General features: G+C 42.1%; 1 protein-coding gene across 2 annotated transcripts in view; it reads right to left on the bottom strand.

Annotated features, from left to right (window-relative positions):
- Window positions 1-18654, bottom strand: part of CUL1 (cullin 1) — a 3347782-nt gene that overhangs the window by 469685 nt on the left and 2859443 nt on the right. For both annotated transcript variants that reach the window (XM_044064870.1, XM_044064871.1), the window contains exon 18: window positions 13633-13680. In XM_044064870.1, coding sequence (XP_043920805.1) covers window positions 13633-13680 — 48 coding nt within the window. The remainder of the gene's footprint in view (window positions 1-13632; window positions 13681-18654) is intronic.

The raw sequence follows: 18654 nt of genomic DNA, 5'->3' as shown, positions 1-18654 counted from the left end.
GCATTGAAACCCACACACCACATCCAAAGAAAATGCATCTGGCTAGTGGCGGATAAAGATTACTTTTGGGCTGTTTTCAAATCATTGGCCCCTTGCACATACAAAACAAGAAACATACATGTGTTATTTTCTTTGATACACCTTCCTGATTTTAAGTTATATTCCTTGTATAATACAGCAAACGTGTTAGACAGAGCGCATTTTAAATTTGTTTGAACACTTTTCCAGTAGACTGTACTCTAGGCAATGAAACAAAATGCATGAACCAATAATGACAAAACTACCCAATTCAGAACATTTCCATCATAAAAGTCTACTTCCACACCCATACTATAAACAGAATGACAGTAGTGTAAGCCATAGGCATCTTGCACAGCTTCTCGCATTTATTTTCAACTTAATTTTTTTTTGGGGGGGGGGGGTAAAAATCCAGGAACACATTTTAAACACTGCTTGTATAATTTTGGAAAGTTGCTAGAATAAAATGTGTTACCACCATGCATGGCACTGGTAAGTCTTGAACCCAGGACCGTAAGCACTACAGTCAGAGCAACATACCACTATGCCAAATCAGCACTCCCCTAAAAAATTGTTATGTAGTGAATTCAGTTCTCACTTCTCACCAGAGCTCTCAACTCTTAGCACAAAAAAAACTGGACAAACAACAAAGCATGGGGGAATATAAATTCTGTTCACTTCTCACCATAGGTTTAGCTCTCAACTGGTACCACAAAAAATCTAGACAAAGCTCAGAAATGGTGGTGGCTAGGGACTTTAGGCTCTACCAAAGGTACATTGTTTGAGCATGAATACCTCTAGCCACCAGGTGTATTACATGGGGGCATTTACACACACACACCTTTGCTGAGTCCCCAACAATGGCACTTCACTTTGATTCAGCACTAACATTTCCTGGCCAAATGCTATGTTGCTAATAAACAAATCCAACACAAGAGATTCCCACTGAATGAAATGAGTGCTGCTAGCAGTCGGCCCTACATAAATGCTTAAATAAATCCACTCCACAACCAACAAGTAATCTCCAAATGCTGCTAATAAATAAATCCAAAACGGGGCATTTTCACACACACACACACACACACACACACACACACACACACACACACACACACACACACACACACACACCTTACCCGAGTCCCCAACAATGGCACTTCACTTGATTCAGCACTAACATTTCCCGGCCAAATGCTATGCTGCTAATAAAGAAATCCAAAACAAGCAATTGCCATTGAATGAAACGAGTGCTGCTAGCAGTCGGCCCTACATAAATCCACAACACCAGCTTAAATAAATACATTCCACAACCAACAAGTAATCCGAACGAGTTCTGCTGTTTCCCGCTCGCATTTGCAGGAAATGATGATGTGAGCTGAAGGAGCTCAATTCCAACTGGCTGACTGAGCTGACGTCATCGTGCACATGATGACGTCAGCTCCGACAGTGCAATATTTGAATTAATTAAGAAAACCAAATAAAAAAATCTGAAATGAAGGGGTGCCACTCGGGAATTGTGGCATCCCTTCATTTGGACCCCAAAACTTGGTAAAAACGGAGTAATTCGGTATGGTTGAGAGGTATGGTGAGAGGAGATCTGTAGATGGCTGTAATATCCATGAAGAGTAATGAGGATGAGACCACAGAAAGGGGAACCATACCTGTTGAGGCCAGAACAGGGCAATGAGGATGACTGAGCTCTTCAGCCAGCTTGCTTTCTGCAGGAATTTGGGAATAAGCATAAAGAAGACCGGAAGGCCAAACATGGACTAGAGCATCTCTCAATGCCCCCCCTCGAGGGGGATAAAAATAAAGTACCTGGTGCACTTGCTGTGGGGAGATGCAGAGAGGTTGCAGCAAGGTTGGAACCAATGACGGAAAATCCAATCCGCCACAGACTGATTGAGAAACCACTCCCGTGGTATCAGAATGGATCTGCTTAATTTGTCCACCAACATGATGGATTTCCCCGGAATGTGTGTTGCAACTAGAAAGCAGTCTGAAGGAGATCACCCATTCCCACATTCTCATCGCTTCTCTGCACTGAGGATAAGATCAGGTTCCTCCCTGTTTGTTGATGTTCCAGACTGCAGACATGTTGTTGGTCTGAAATGCAACAGTCACTACAGGAAGAGCATTTTGAAATACCTGCAATGCCAGTAGGACTGCTCTCATCTCTAGAACACTGTAGTGCAGATTGGGCTCTTGGGGGGACCACATGCCTTGGATGGTCCTTCCCAGGAAATGCCCCCCCACCCCAGCTGGGAGGCATCCGTGGTCACTGTGGCCAATGGGGGGAGGTAAAACAAAAGGTCAGCCTAGATGAATGTCATCTTGATTGAATTCACCAGTGAATGTGTCACTTGCAAACTGAAGTAAATCTGTCTGGAAAGATAGGAGTTGATGAAGAATGGACCACTGAACAGCCAGAGTCCACTGAAGGACACGCATAAAGAATCATGCCAAGGAAAGCAATACAATGGTTACTGCCATGGATCCTAGTGCTTGAAGGACTGATATGGCTGGGGGAGGAGATGGATGGGAGATAAGCAGATGAACCATGAGATGAAGTAGTAGTGATGCTACCTGTGTTGTATCCAGCTGTGTACCAATGAACTCCAGGCTCTGGACTGGTGTTGAGTTTGATTTGGCATAATTTACAGTTATCCCTGCTGGCTGACAAATACTCCCCAGACTGTAGAAGATGATGCATGGAGGGGGTGGTAAGGAGAAAGTCATTCAGAAATGGAAACACTCTAAATCCTTTGCGTCTCAGATGAGCAGCCACCACTGCCATGCATTTGGTTAAACACCCTAGGGGCTGTGGTGAGTCCAAACGGCAGGGCTCTGAATGGTAGCGACTGGCTCCCAGCCAAAAGTGCAAGCGTCTCCGGGAGCGCCCGTCTATTTTTATGTGATAGTACGCGTCCTGAAGATCTACAGAGTAGATCCAGTTATCCTTTTGAAGAAATGGCAGAATGGACTGCACTGTGACCATCTGAAACTTTGGCTTCTTTACGTGATGATTCAATTTGCTTAGAACCAAAATGGTCTCGGGTCCCCTGTCTTTTTGGATGCTAAAAAGAAGTGTAAGTTCTGAATCGTATCTGGTCTGGTGGGACCTCTTGAATGACTCTCTTGTCTAGCAGCTTTTGAATTTCTTGTGCAGCTGCTTTACTATGACTAAGTGGAACACTGGGAAATTTCTCCCTTTTGCGAAAGGGAAGTCAGAGAAAGGGAACGGAATAACCTTTGGATATAATTTTTAGCACCCAGGAATCTTCTGCTATGTCTCCCCACGTATCTGGGTGCAGGGATAATTGACTCCCAACTGCCTTCAGATAGGGATAGTCAGGCAGCACTTCAGGAGCGCTGGAAGGGTCTGTCTGAAAAAATAATCCCAGAAACCCTGATTCTGCGGGCCTTCTCTGCATCTGGGGCAATGTCTCCCATTAGAAATTCCTCCTCTGCTTCTGGAGAAAGTGTCCTCGTGCGGGGTAGGGAAAGGATCCTGAGATTTACAATCTGCAAAAGAATGCTTATAAAAGGGAACTTGGAACCATGGCACAGAAGGAAGGAGCCCTGACAGCAACCCAGATGATCTGAGCATGATTAGTAAACCGAATACTGGAGGAGGTTGGTGGTGGCAGTGAGTAGCTTTTATTAACTCATTTATAATGTAGACATTGTTGTGGGCTCTGCTTGAAGCTGGGTGTTTTCTAGTAAAGAACAGTGGGTTTATCAGTATTTCCCAGCAACGAGAAAGCTACCATTCAGTGGGTTATGTTGTTAGTGTGGAGATGCACATGCACTGGTCTTTTAAGTGCGTCATCCTTTGGATGAGATATTAAACCAAGATCCCATCTGTGTGAGTTGGTGGTAGCACACATGGAAGTAAAAGATCTAATGGCACCTATCAAAACGAGTAGAGCAAGTTCAAAGATGTACTCAACAAATTTCCTCTAGTAGCAGTAATAAAACCTGAGCTCTCCCCTGAAGAGAGGCCACTAGCCTAGCAGGACTAACCCAATCAACAAAGGCTAAATAAAATATGTGAACACTCTGCCCTTGTTAGTTTTTCTTCTCTCTGCATTGCCAAAAATCCCTAAACTCAGGCCATATATATTATTCCCACCTCCTGACTTTTACCCAGAGGAAGGCCTAGTTTAAAAAGGGATGCCTATCTGCTGAAAGGCTTGCAGCAGGATTTCACTGTTCTGGTCAGAGGAGAACAAATGGGTTCCTGGGGCTGTAGAGCAAATTTCAGTGAAGAGTGCAAGGGCAGAAAAAATGTACCACCTCAGGTGAAAGCTGGATGGACAAAGGCTGCTTGAACAGCATTCTTAATGAATAGCTTCAAAGGAAGATGATCCAGGGCTCTTCAGGTTTCTTTAGAAGCTCTACAGAATTTCTGAGGGGTGGAACCAAGGCACAGGACCAATCCAGGATTGGAAAAAAAACAGTTGGAAATATTGTTCATAAGCCTAAGGACCTTGTAAAACAAAAAGACAAATAAGTCACCATATACTGCGGTGGTGGTGCTGCAGTAGCGTTGTCGCCTCACAGTAAGACGTCCTGTTCGATTCTCAGCTAAAGCGCCTTCTGTGTGGAGACATGCGTGAATGGGCGTACCTTCGTTGAAGGTTGTGCGTCAGGCCTGGCAAGCCGGTACGTAAAAATCTACTGCCAATCATTAGCGGACTGGAGTTCCGCTGTGGCGACCCCTAACCAGGAAAAGCCGAAAGATACAACAACAAAAATACAAAAAAACTCACTGTTGCAGCATAAACCACAAAATCCATCTTAAATCCAACGGCTTTAATATGAAATCCAACACTTTAAAATCCAAGAATTTAGCACTTTTGTTCCTAAGGACCTGTCGAGTAGACGAGCTACACAAAGGGGAACTACAAGAAGGGATGATAACATTCATGTCTGTGTCAGAAACAACAGCCTTTAAGTGAAAGTGAACATCACCATCTTGAAAACTGAGCTCACTTCTGGTATTATGAGACTGGGAAGGAGTGACTGTTATGCACTTGCTGCAGGGGGGAAAAATCATGTGTAAAAAAAAAAAAAATAAATTAAAAAAGGGCCCGTGCGAACTTCAGACCATATTCTCTGAATGCCAAATTCCTATAACTGGAACTAAAACTCCAATCATACAAACATTAGCTTGATATCCAGGCCCTGAGACATAAAAAGAAGTTATGTTCTTACCATAACATTCTATCTGTGCTGTCCATCTTCATACCATTAACCTGTGGGAACACAGTTCCGACACTCGGAACAGACAGGCCACCTTCTTTTTAGCTTGAGACTCCTGACTTAAACTCCTCTTCCCTACTCAATGCTCAGCTCCCCCACACCACCTCAGATCGAGTTTGCCAACAAGAATATAACTATCAAGTAATAAATATACTACAAACATGCAGACGAAATGTGTATATATACATATATCACACACAAGTGAGGATCATCAGGAACTCAACCAAAGGAAAAAAGATCCCTTGTAACTTCTACTAAGCTTCTCGAAAAACTGGATAGGTGGAAGAGGGGAGGGCAGGTTAATGGAATGAAGACAGGCAACACAGACAGAACACGTTATGGTAAAATCATACCTTCTTTATCTGATGTTGTCCACTTCATTCCATTAACCTGTGGGGCAGAGTCCCCAGCTACTATAATCCAAGGTGGCCATCAAGGAAAGAAACCCCAGAGTACAGCAGAACTAAAGGCACTTCTATTTCTGGATATGATGTCCAATTTGTAATGCGAAACGAAAGTATGGGGGTTTGACCAAGTAGCAGCAGCAGAAATGTCCTCAATAGAAACTCTAGACCAAAAGGCCTGTGACATGGCCACAGACCTTGTAGAATGAGCCCTTACCGGACCTGGCACAGGAATACCCTTGAAAGAATAAATAAATGTAATCCAGTCTTTCAACCATCTCACCAAAGTAACTTTGGTAACTGCTTTACCTTTCTTAGCATTCGAAAGGGAAACAACTGGTCACACTTCCTGAAGGGCTTGGTTCTATAGATATAAAAACAAAGCTGCCTATGAATGTCATGCAGATGTAAAGTGTACTCTCCCTTGTTTTGATACTCAGGAAAAAAAGACTGGGAGACTGATTAATGTTACTCACTTTAGCCACCTTGGGTAAAAAGGAAGAGTTAGTATGTAGGGTCACTCTGTCTTTATGGAAAATCAAATATGGACATTTTGTAGAAAGGGCTTGCAGCTCAGACACTCTACTGGCCGAAGTAATGGCTACTAGATACAGGGTCTTCCGGGAAAGAAACTTCAGATCCACAGTGGCTGAGGGTTTGAAAGGGGGATGAACTAAAGCTTGCAGAATCATAGCAAGATCCCACAGGAGGAGTAGGATCTTTGACTGGTGGCCAGAGCAGAAAAGTACCTCTGAGAAAGGTCTTACACAGTTCTGAAGATGCAAGAGATAAGGACTCAAAACCACAGTGAAAGTAGGAAATGGCAGCTAGTTGAACTTTGACAGTAGAGTAGCTTGCACCATCTTTGAAAAGGGAAGCCAGAAAGTCTAGTACGACTGAAATCGGGGCTGTAAAAGGATAGAATAGTTGTGTATTACCATAACCATAGATGTACTTCTATGTTGCAGTATTCTTTACATACAGGTTGTATTCTGTCCAATGACCCGATGTCTGGCCTGTATACAAAAGTTTAAAGCCACTGCCTGTATGCGGGACGTCAGACGAAGGTACAGATAACGTCGTGTGCAAAAGGGACATCCACACGTACAATCTTCAGAATAAGTAAGCCCCATTAGGAAAGGAAATCCAAAGGGAGCCTAAAGGATAGTCATCCTAGGAAATAATTAAGATTCCCTGTTTGTTACCTCTGCATTCACTGATTGAATCTAACTGAGTTCTGACTGAGAGTGCTACTGAAACAACTCGAGATATAAATTGATAAGTATATTTTTTTATTTTTAATTTTTTGGCACTTCTTTTCCAAAGTTCTACAGTATTCCAATTGCTTTTGCTTGATTGATTTAAGATCATATTTGCTGTTTTCTGATCTGTATTGGAAATATTATTTTTCTGAGTTGATTTTTACCCCCACCCTGCCCTCTGTATTGGTATTTTCTTTTTATACTTGGTGGCTTTGCAACTGCCCACCCCTACTGTATATTTGATCTGTGACACTCCTCCCAGTCTAGTGTCTTTAGCTCATTCTACCTAATAAGGACAGAAAAAATATATATTTTTTTGCACTTTATTCATCTGCTTACTGTGTTTTGTTTCTTCCTATTTTATTATTTATTTTGCTCTTGCTGCCTGTTTTTAAAAGTACTTAATAGCATAACAAGTACATAACTATATGTTATGTACTTATTATGCGAACCTTCGCAGCTTAACAATGTAAACATTATTTGTAACTTGTTATCTGGAGCTTTTCTCCCCAGGCCTCCACTGAAAATGGACTCTCGAGTCCAGTGGACCTCCCCGGTCACCAAACTGGAATAAATAAATAATAATAAATATATAATATAATAGCATTTATTCTGCTGCATTTACTACTGCTTGTTAGTAGCCAATTAAATTGCAACTGTTATTCTAAGCCTTTGGATTACGCACTTGGGCTTTAGACCAGTTTTTCACATTAGGAAGGTTTGTGGTCTGCACCGTTGTGGCAGGACAGGAAGCTTACATCCTTCTAAGTTGGGAGTTGCTGATTGAAGGCTTAGTGTCTGTTCTAAAGTGTATTATTTTTTGGTTTAAGCACTTGGGCTTTGGGCCAGTTTTTTTTTACATTAAGAAGGTGTGGTCTGCACTCTTGTGGGAGGCTGGATTCTGCCCTTCCGAACTGGGAATTTCTGGTCACAGGCTTATTGTGCCTGCTTATTTGAACAGTTTCTTTCTGAAAATGGTGCGCCTTGTTGCTGCAGCATAGACCAGATTCAGGCCTGCTGAATCTAGCTTTGTTTGTATAACTTGAGCACTGACCCAGGCCATCTTTTTTGGAGAAGGTTCCCCTGCACTCTAGCAGCAGGAGTGTGCAGTTAGAACTTGTCTGTTTGAAGACTGTTGGAGCAGGGCTCAGTTTTGAGCTTTTTTCTGGTTAATTGGGTAAATTTTAAATCAGTTGTTAATTTTCTATTGTTTTATTTTTATATATATATATATATATATATATATATATATATATATATATATATATATATACACACACACACACACATATACATATACATATACATACACACACACACACACATATATATATATATATATATATATATATATAAATTGCATTCTATTCATCTGCTTTTACTGTATTTGTGTTTCTTCCTACTTTATTACTAGTGGCATTTACTACAACTCTGATCTGAGATATACAACAATAAGTATCCTTTTCTGTGCATGTAAAGAGTTTCTTTGATTGTATCCGTTTTATTTTCTGAAAAAAACAAAAAAATATATAATCGTTTCCTGCTTTTCTAAGCTAGTATAGTCCAGTTTTCAGGTTAAGTGCGGAATTCAGGGCTGTGTTACAAATCTCTGTGTTTGCCCACACCTTACCTGGATAGAAGGAAGTTTCTCTGTTCACCTGTGAGAGAGGGGAGCTTTGAGCAGCCTATCTGTCCCTGGAGGAGTGGTTTCCGCCCAGAAATTAGTAGTTTATTGGCCATTTTGGGCTAATTTCTATCTCTTTCATTTCCCTGCTATAAATACCGCATTTGTCTGGTTTTGCACACCAGGCAGTGCCAGTTAGCTAGGGTATAATTATTCCCAGCTCCGCAAAGTCTCCTCTTCAATTTTTCCCTTGGAACTAGACAAACTTTCAACTTAAGCAGTCAAGCCATTCATTTTTCAGCCCAGCATTTGCTCAAAACAAAGAGCAAGCACTTATAAACCCTAGCACTAGACCCTCCTATACTGTATAGAAGGACAAGGCTCTCTATTCAACCTTACCAGCAATTCAGTAAAACAGTTCACTGTACCTATCCAGGCATGTCCAAAGGGCAGTTTCAGGCGTACTCTCCAGTCCAACTGGTAAATCTGGGCATTTTGAGGCAATGTTACAACTGCCTCATGTACACAGACAACCCTCTCCTCCTACCACCAAACACTAATACATGTGAGAGATGCAATTATACAGCCAAACTGGAGGCTAAGCTCTCTCAACCCAAGGCTGGATCATTCAGTCAAGAGGAGAAGGGAACTACTTGCATCACACCACCAGTCTCACATAGACCCATTAAACCAGCACCGGCAAAAAACACACATAAATACACAAAAACATATTCGGAGGCTCTAAATAAAAATCTGCAAAAGCAACAGAGACCTCCAAAGCAGACATCCAAGCTACCGCCACCCCCCAACACAAATCATGAAACACATACTTCACAAAACCAGTATGCCACACAATCACAGCCCTTAAGGCAAAATAACATACCCAACATACTAGTAATAGGTGACTCTATAGTCAGGCAGACTGACGTCCCACTCACTAGGCTGAATAAGGAGAAGGTTATTGTTAGCTGCCTGTCGGGTGCCAGAATCCGCCACATAACACAAGCACTCAGGTCACTCCAGAACAAGTACAAATACGACTCTGTCATTGTCCATGTTGGTGTGAATGACCTGAGCCGTACCTCCCTGGACTACATGGAAGAGCTCTCTGATCTTGTAGCCCAGGCCGGTATGACCCTGACCCTGAGTAGCATCCTGCCCTCACCAAGAATGATACCACAGTATAAAGAAAAAATTATCAATTTCAACAATTGGCTAAGTTTCTGGTGTCATTCAAAGGGGATCCAGTGTCTGTCCGCCTGGGGTGACATGCTCGACAAGCCACGCTGCTTCACTAGAGATGGCTTGCACCTGTCACCCTTAGGCTTTTGAATACTGGCCAAGGCTCTTACCCCCATAGTGCCTTTTTTAGGGAAGGCTCAAAAGACAAACCTACCACCATAAATAGCACAAGTAACAAAAAACTGAGGGTGATGCTACTCAATGCCAGAAGTCTAAACCTCAAAATGCACACACTTGAGGCACTCCTCAGTATGGAGAAAATCGATATACGTGCAGTAGCAGAAACCTGGTTTAAAGCTCCAGAGAGCACCCCAGCACTACCAGGCTACAACTCATACCATACATTTCGGCCACAGAACCCGGACCGAACTACAAAAGGAGGGGGAGTATCCATATTCATCAAGGATACCCACACCTCCAGGTTAGTGGCACAGCACGATGCTTCAGAGATCATCCACGTGCAACTAACAACGGGAAAAACTGTTATTCAAATTGTAGCTTGCTACAGATCACCCATGTCCCAGGACCCCCATTCCGCATTTCTGGAAACACTGGGAAATATAAAGGTCCTACCAAACACCCTAATATTGGGTGATTTCAATTACCCAAACATTAATTGGGAGAACTACTCAAGTACTAACTCCCTTGCCCAACATTTCCTAGAATTTATAAACTCAAACGCCCTGGATCAACTGGTCAACACTCCCACCAAAGGTGACAACACATTGGACCTGGTCATCACCAACAAGGGTGACCGTTGCTCCACACCAGAGGTCAACCCCTCACTGGTTAGATCTGATCATAAACAAATCACTTTGGATATCCACATTCCGCCCCCAACCCCGGACAAGGAAACCACCGTGAAAAACGTTTCAAAAGCAAACTTCACGTTACTTAAGACCGAGGTGGAAAGTTTCAAAGCCCCTGTGATAAAGGATAACATTGTCCAAGCTGCAAAATCCTTTACTAATGCATTCTACGGGCACCTGCAAGAATGCGTGGATCGTGCTATCCCATGCAAAACCAAGACTCACTCCTCCAAGAAAAGGTAAGCAGTCTGGTGGACCCCTGCCATAAACAAGCTATACAATAGAAGGAGGAAACTAGTACAGAAAAAGAGTAAAATCCCAAGAAGGGAAGACATCACTGATCAGTATCAGCAAGAAACTACAATCCCTCATAAAATCATCCAAGACGAGTTTCGAAAGAAAAATTGCCAAGGACTCCAAAGACAACCACAAGGTATTCTTTAGCTATGTCAAAAAACTAAGTGGCAATGCTTAGATCTGCTCGGAGTTAGTGTAGAATGGTACAAAATGCACTGAACAGACCAATATTGCCAACATCCTGGCAGACAGGTTCAGTGCAAACTCCACCCCCCTCTCACCCCGAAAAGGGCCCATAACCATACCAAACGAATGTAGAGCTCCTGAAATCACAGACACTCAGGTTAAAACAGCCCTCTCCAAAGCCAAAAACACAGCATCAATGGGACCGGACGGAGTCCCAGACTGCGTCCTACACGAGCTCAAAGACGAACTACTAACCCCTCACCTAAACACACTGTTCAAACTCAGCCTCCACACAGGTTACGTACCCAGAGAGTGGCGCACAGCAATGGTTATTCCACTCCACAAAGGTGGAGCCACAACAGACCCCAGGAACTATCGCCTTATAAGCCTGACCAGCTTGGTCTGCAAGGCTATGGAGCGCATCATCATGGAAGTCATTAACAGAGACACTGGGAACTTCCAAACACTGGACCCTACCCAGTTCAGCTTTGTTAAGGGAAGCTCATGCCTCCTAAACCTGGTGGACTTCTTTGAGACAGTTACCAAGACTATAGACAAGGGAAAGGTGGTACACACAGCCTACCTAGACCTCGCAAAGGCCTTTGACACCATTCCCCATTCTGGTATTATAGACAAGCTCACCAGCCTGAACATAAACCCCTACGTCACAAGATGGGTTGCCAACTGGCTCACGGACAGAACCCACATGGTAAGAGTTGTGGGAGCTAGGTCTGACTCTAAACCGGTTACAAGTGGCGTTCCCCAGGGCTAAGTCCTAGGACCCCTCCTGTTCGGCATATACTTCTCAGAGGTACAGGGAAGCACAGGAGGACTATGGCTGACCAAGTTCGCTGACATCTGCAAACTAGGGGCTATAATTGACTCTCCGGCTGACACAGACATCCTCCAAAAGGGCCTCACTGAAACGGACACCTGGTGTCAAAATCATGGCCTCAAGCTAAATGCCAAAAAGTGCATAGTATTACCTAAGGTAATGGTTTCTTGGGTAGTGGAAATTAAGCAATTTTGCGGCTGATGCATGGCCTTATCCACCAGTTCCTCCTTTTATGACTCATGCCATGGACTGAGTGGCAGATTCTGATCCCTGCACTGGTCCCCTTCCAATTCTGCATTTTTTGAGTAGCGAGATAAGCATTTTCTTCTATCAGAAGCCTAATTAAAATGTTGACTCAGAGGGTAGTCCCCACTATACTCCTTCCTCAGGCAACATAGTACCAATGAAAGTCCTGGCTAATGATATGGACAACATTTAGAAAACTGAGTTTTCGGTGTGGAACATAGATTATAATGTGTTAAGATAAACTGCCAAACTGCACAAGTGGTAGAAAAGAACTATATTTTTATTTTCACTTTTGACTGGCTTAGTCGCATTAGGCCAATGGTGTATTTTCATAGGAGACCCACGGTAGTATTCATACTGACTAGGGTAAGCTTGGTAAGGACACTAGGGGAACTTCCCACACTCTTTTTGATAAGTTCTGTAGGATCTTTTATATCCACAAGTATGAAGTGCAAAGCTGACAGCAGACTCAAACCAGTGGAGGGTAAAACAAATGAAAGATCTCAGAGTGACTATTTTAGCAAATGCATCTTTCAATCAAAAATCCTTGGTGAAAAAGCATTTTTCAGTGAAACAACAAAGCAACTTATGTATTGGTAGTAGTGCAACATCCCTCCCCATGCTCGGACTTGCTCCCACAACCTCAAATATAATATTAATTCCAAGGTAATTGCACATTTGGGGAAAGAAGATACACCCCTCTTCCCTGCAACAACTTAAGGTTTGTTCAAAAACACAATCCAAAGACCCAAAGATTTTTTTTTATTAATAAAACTATACAATCTCAGGTGTATACTTTGAGCTAGGAGCCAGACAATACAACAAACTGTGCCAAAAGAAGGTGCTCAAAAGTGGAAATTCCTACTGTTATCCACCGTATAGGAGCCTTTGAAAAAAACCTTATAATACTTGCTTCCACAAAATGGAGGCCTTTATGTACAAGTGGGATTGGTCCGGTTTGCTTATGATTTCACCAATTTCACTGTAAAAAAAAGATGTTTTAAAAGAACAGAACTAAACAAGAAAATAGCAAGTAAAATATATGCCACTACAAAGACAAGGAATATAAACATAAAGCACACGATGGTGTTATTACTCTATATAAAACAGAAAAAATAAGAAAGGTAGTCAATTATGGAGAACAATATGGACATTTCTTTGCAAGATTCATTCTTACAATTCAGCAAATGCATACTGTCTACCTTTAACAACAGGAAATGGTAGCAATGGACAATCACTATAAAGTGGAATGTTCAATTCTAGATGAAGCACTTAATGATGGTTTGGTAAGCCAATACTGTTTTCACACCACCTCCCCAACAAAAAAAAATGTAAAACAGTTAGTAAAGCTCAGTCCAAGTTACCACAAACATGATCTAACTAGCAATAAACATGCATTACTAAAATTAGCTAAACATTTCTCAAAAATGTCATCACTTACCAATAATTTGGATTTTAATAGGATTTGTAAAACTTGCACCAAGATGTCCTGAAATAAAAAGAAAAACAAACTTGGTATAGTTAACTCCCAGTAGTTTGGTACAATAAATATATTGTGCTGCACCAAGATGCCCTGAAATAAAAAGAAAAACAAACTTGCTATAGTTAACTGTTGAGTAGTTTGGAAGAATAAATATATTGTGCTACAGTCTAGTGATAATGAACTTCCAAGAAAATACAGTTGTGTAAGTAAACTTACCATAACAGCAGATATTCAAATAAACCACTGCTGCAGTAGCCTAAGCTCTACAGATTACATACTGCGAACAAATGGATGACTGGCTAGCTTCCAAAGCTTTAGGGCATGTTCCTTGCATCCTAAACCACTGAAAAGCTTGTGGAAAGCAGTAAAAAAGTCAGTGTTTAAGAGTGCCAAAATCTCGGAGCTTTCTTGCCGGAGAACAAGGGAGGCTAGAGTCCTGACAGCTAGGTAATGTACTAGGAGAAAAAGAAAGGAAGATATCCATACCCTGGCATAAAACAACACAAAAAAGAAGGGAGATGTAGGGAGGGTTTTCGTACTGCAACAGTGATCTACACAAACATATACTGTTATGGTAAGGTTACTTGCACATCTGTACTATGTTCATCATTAGAACACTGTTGCAGTAGGCAAAGCTACACTGGATGAATACTAGAGCTGAATAGTCCTAGCAGAACCTGCTTCGGACTTGGAAAATAAATCTAATTTGTAATGTTTGATAAAGGAGTGGATAGATAACCAATTTGCTGCTGCTAGAATATTTCTATAGTTCACCCCTTTCCAAAAAGGCACAGAAGTAGCAAAAGCCTGGTAGAGTGGACCCTAACTTTGCCTGGAAGTGTCTTATTATGGTGAGAACAACAAAAAGAAATAGTATGAGACAACCATTTCGAGATGGTCTGTTCTAACACTGACTGTGACTTTTTCTTATCTTTACAGGAAATAAACAGTTGATTAGAATTCCTGAAAGTTTCTGACTCTTCATAGTATCGGAGTTGCCTGTGAGCACCTAGGATATGTAGAATTCTTTCTCCAATATTTTATGATTCTAGAAAGAAAATGGAAATGAATAGTCTTGCTTAAGGCAAACTGTGAAACCATTTTAGACATAAAGGAATGATTTGTTCTCAGAGTCGCTCTACTGTGAAAGATGACAAAGGGTTGAGCCACCATAAGAACTTGTAAATCAGATACTCTTTCTTGCAGACAACTGAACAATGAGCAACACTGCTGTCCAAGAAAAAAATAAAAACTTCAAATCAACATCACACGCAAGTTCAGAAGGAAAAAGTTTAAATTTCTCCAGTGGAAAATTAAGATCCCAAGAAGGAGTCACCTGTCTTCTAAGTTGATGAATATATAACATCCCTTTCAAAAACTGTTTAGCTGTTTAACGTACACTGCTATACCTGTACCTTTAAGTTTGTTTGTGGTAGCACTTTGTATCTTTTTAAGTTTGTTTGTAGTACCATTTCACTCCGGATGATCCTTTTCTGTTTTTTTACATTAGGAGGACTGGGATGATTCAGCTAGTGGCAGTAGGTATTTACCTGAGCTGGGAAGCACACAAAAGGGTTCTAACTTTCAAGTATTTTTGCTCTTCTCTTATACACTGTTTGCTGCTGCTTTAAGTAGTTAATTGCACTGTATTTCATTGTATCGGTTAGTTGTAGGTAGTCCGTATGGTCTTGTTACACCTGGGTTCCAAACCAGCTATTCTACATTAAGAAGGTGTTTTCCAGCAACCTTTTGGCAGAAGTGTGCTGATCTACCCTGTCTAAACTGGGGATTGCTGGTGGAAGGTTTACTGTGTTCTTTTCTGACTGGTAGTTAACTTAAAACTTGTTTCTCTCTGCTCACATTTTAGCCTTGTGTTTGTGTGGTGCTGCTCTTCATGTAGTGGCGGTTAGCAGTACCATGTACAGACGCAAAAGCCAAAAAAGCTCAGTTTTTCCCTAAACAGCTGTCAGTGAAATCCTTCCAAGCTTTTCTGCTGCTCTAGGAGCAACTCAGTTGCCCATTGAGCAGTGTTGCCTTAGTGATCAACCTTAGCCCACACAAAGTATAGCACCCTTTTGTAGTCTTGGCACTACCAGCACAGTCCTATCAAATTAACCCATCCCTTCTCTAATAAAACATACAGTAAGAGCCTGCTATCATGGACAGGCAGTTTCCCATCATCTCTCTGGCTAGCCTGATAGACATGGGCATCCTGAGGCAATGTAGCAATTGCTTCATGTATACTGACAACCACTTACTCCAGAAATAATCAAATTAGTTGTGTGACAGATGTAGTTACACAATGAAATTAGAGACAATACTCACACATAAGGACAAATTGAATGCCAAACAGGGTGTCAGCACACACACACACACACACACACACACACACACACACACACACTTCCCACACTAAACAAGAACACGAAACAAACCCACATATGCGGAGGTACTCACTAGTAACTTATCAAAAGATCAGAGACCTCCCAAGCGGAAACCACTTACACACACAACTCAAAAAACAAGCACAACACTTAACACCCACACGAGTGTCTCAACAAATAAGCCAATAAGGCGTTAACACCAAAAAATCTAATGCACTGGTCATAGGTGACACCACTGTGACACACACGGATGTTCCCCTCACCAGGCTGCATACAGACTGGGTTACGGTTAGCTGCATGTCAGGTGCCAGGATTCGTCAAGTCACTCAACCACAAGTACAGGTATGACTCTGTCATAGTCCATGTGGGGGTAAATGACTTGAGACGTACCTCATTGGACTATATGAAGAGAGACATGACAGAGCTCTCATACTGTGTGTCACAGGCAGGTACAAGCCTAGCCTTAAGCAGCATTCTACCTTCTCCAAGAATGATGCCACAATACAAACAAAAAATGACTTACTTTTAACAATTGGCTTAGCTTCTGGTGTCAGTCCAAGGGGATCCAATATCTGTCAGCCTGGGAAGACATGGTTGATAGGCCATAGTGCTTTGCCAGAGATGGTCTACACCTATCTCTTCTAGGCTCTTGGATACTGGCAAAGTAATTAGGCACCCCATTATTGTGCCTTTTTTAGGCATTGTCAAAATAACTAACCTCCCAACATAAAATCTTCTCCAGATAAACTCAAGGTACTGCTGCTTAATACTATGAGTCTAAACACAGAACTGCACTCACTGGAAGCACTCCTCACTTTTGAAGAAGCTGACGGCTATGCAGTCACCGAGACATGGTTCAAAGTCACAGAAAGCACTCCAGCTGTGCAGGGCTGCAATGCCTTCCATAAGTTCAGACAACGAATGGAGTATGAAAGAACCAAAGGAGGAGGTTTATGATAAGTATACCTCGAGAGTGGTCAAACAGATGACAATCTTGAGTTACTCCATATCCAATTAGCTAGAGGCAAAGCTCCCTACCACATCACAGCTAGCTATAGGTCTCCCACCATGAAACAGGAGAAGCATACTGCATACCTGAATTTACTGAAGTCACTTGCTATACAGACCAACACCCTACTCGTGGGTGATTTTAATTATCCTACCATCGACTGTGAAACATACACGACCATAAACATGCTAGCTAAGAGGTTCTTGAATTTGTCATTGCAAATGCTCTGTCGGCACACCCACAAGAGGCTCAAATATGTTGAACATAGTACTTACTAACATGGGGGGAGCAATACACACACACACACACACACACACACACACACACACACACACACACCCACCCTCTCCCGTGTGATGTCCTACCTGGTAAGATCAGCCATGAAACATTTTCATTCCTTGTAATAAGACCAGATACCTCATCAAGCTCAAAAATTCTTAAGAATTTTTCAAAGATAAATCACCTCCTACTAACTGATTGTATAAGAAGTTTCAAAGCCCCATTGAAAACGGGTAACACAGGCTCCTATGCAGAGGTGTACAACAATGTCCTGTTTAACCACTTAAGCAGTTGTACAGATCTGGGTATATCCGACCGGATTAAAACCAGGTCTTGCCAAAAAAAGAAGCTACCCTGGTGGACCCCTAGTATAAACAGGTTACACAACAACAGAAAAAAAAACTAATGCCCAAGAACAAGAGGGAACTGGCTCAGCAGAAGAAATCCTTCTCTGGCTTAAACAAACAAATTAGAGATCTTGTCAAGTCTTCCAAAGCTAATTACAAAGCAAAAATTGCCTCCTTAGTTAAGGAAAATCACAGAGTATTACGTCTGAAATATAAAATGGAATACCCAGCTATGTGCTGAACTGATTGTGGGTAGCACTACCTATACTCAATCATAAATAATAGCCAACCTGCTAGCTGACAGATTTGGATTACCCACCCCCCCCCCCGTGTCCTCTCCAGTCATCCCCCAAAGTATACTTACCACCATTCCTCAGCTTATTATCTCAAGACAGCAGGCGATCAGGGCATTCGCCAAGGCCAAAAACACGGCATCAATGGGACCAGGGCAACATCTCAGGTTGCCTTTTAAACAACTTAAAACATGACTTAACAGACCCACTTGGATCCCTGTTTAACCACAGCCTAAGAACTGGCTATGTTCCAGTGGAAAGGAGGACAGTAGCAGTAACCCCTCTGCACAAAGTGGGACCTTCAACTGATCCTGGGAATTAAAGACTCACAAGCCTGATTAGCCCCATCTGCAAAGGCCATGGAAATTATCATTATGGACCTTATTTACAAGAACATAGGTACAAGAACACTGGACTCAACCCAGTTTGGATTCATTAAAGGTAGATCATGCCTGTTAAACGTGGCTGACTTCTTTGAGAAAATCAGCAAGGCCCTGGTTAAAGAAAAGATAGTGCGTACCACCTATCCTGACTTAGATAAGGCATATGACACAATCTCCCAGTCAGGTATTATAGAGAAACTCTTCCAATTGGGAATTAAGTGCTACATTACCAGATGGGTAGCCAACTAGCTTACTGACGGGACACATACTGGCAAAGTGGGTGAC

The sequence above is a fragment of the Protopterus annectens genome, chromosome 3.part0, assembly GCF_019279795.1.
Source record: "Protopterus annectens isolate FY-2018-M chromosome 3.part0, PAN1.0, whole genome shotgun sequence".
NCBI lineage: Eukaryota > Metazoa > Chordata > Ceratodontiformes > Protopteridae > Protopterus > Protopterus annectens.
The sequence above is the reverse complement of the archived record's forward strand: the minus strand, read 5'-3'. Positions and strand labels throughout refer to the sequence as shown.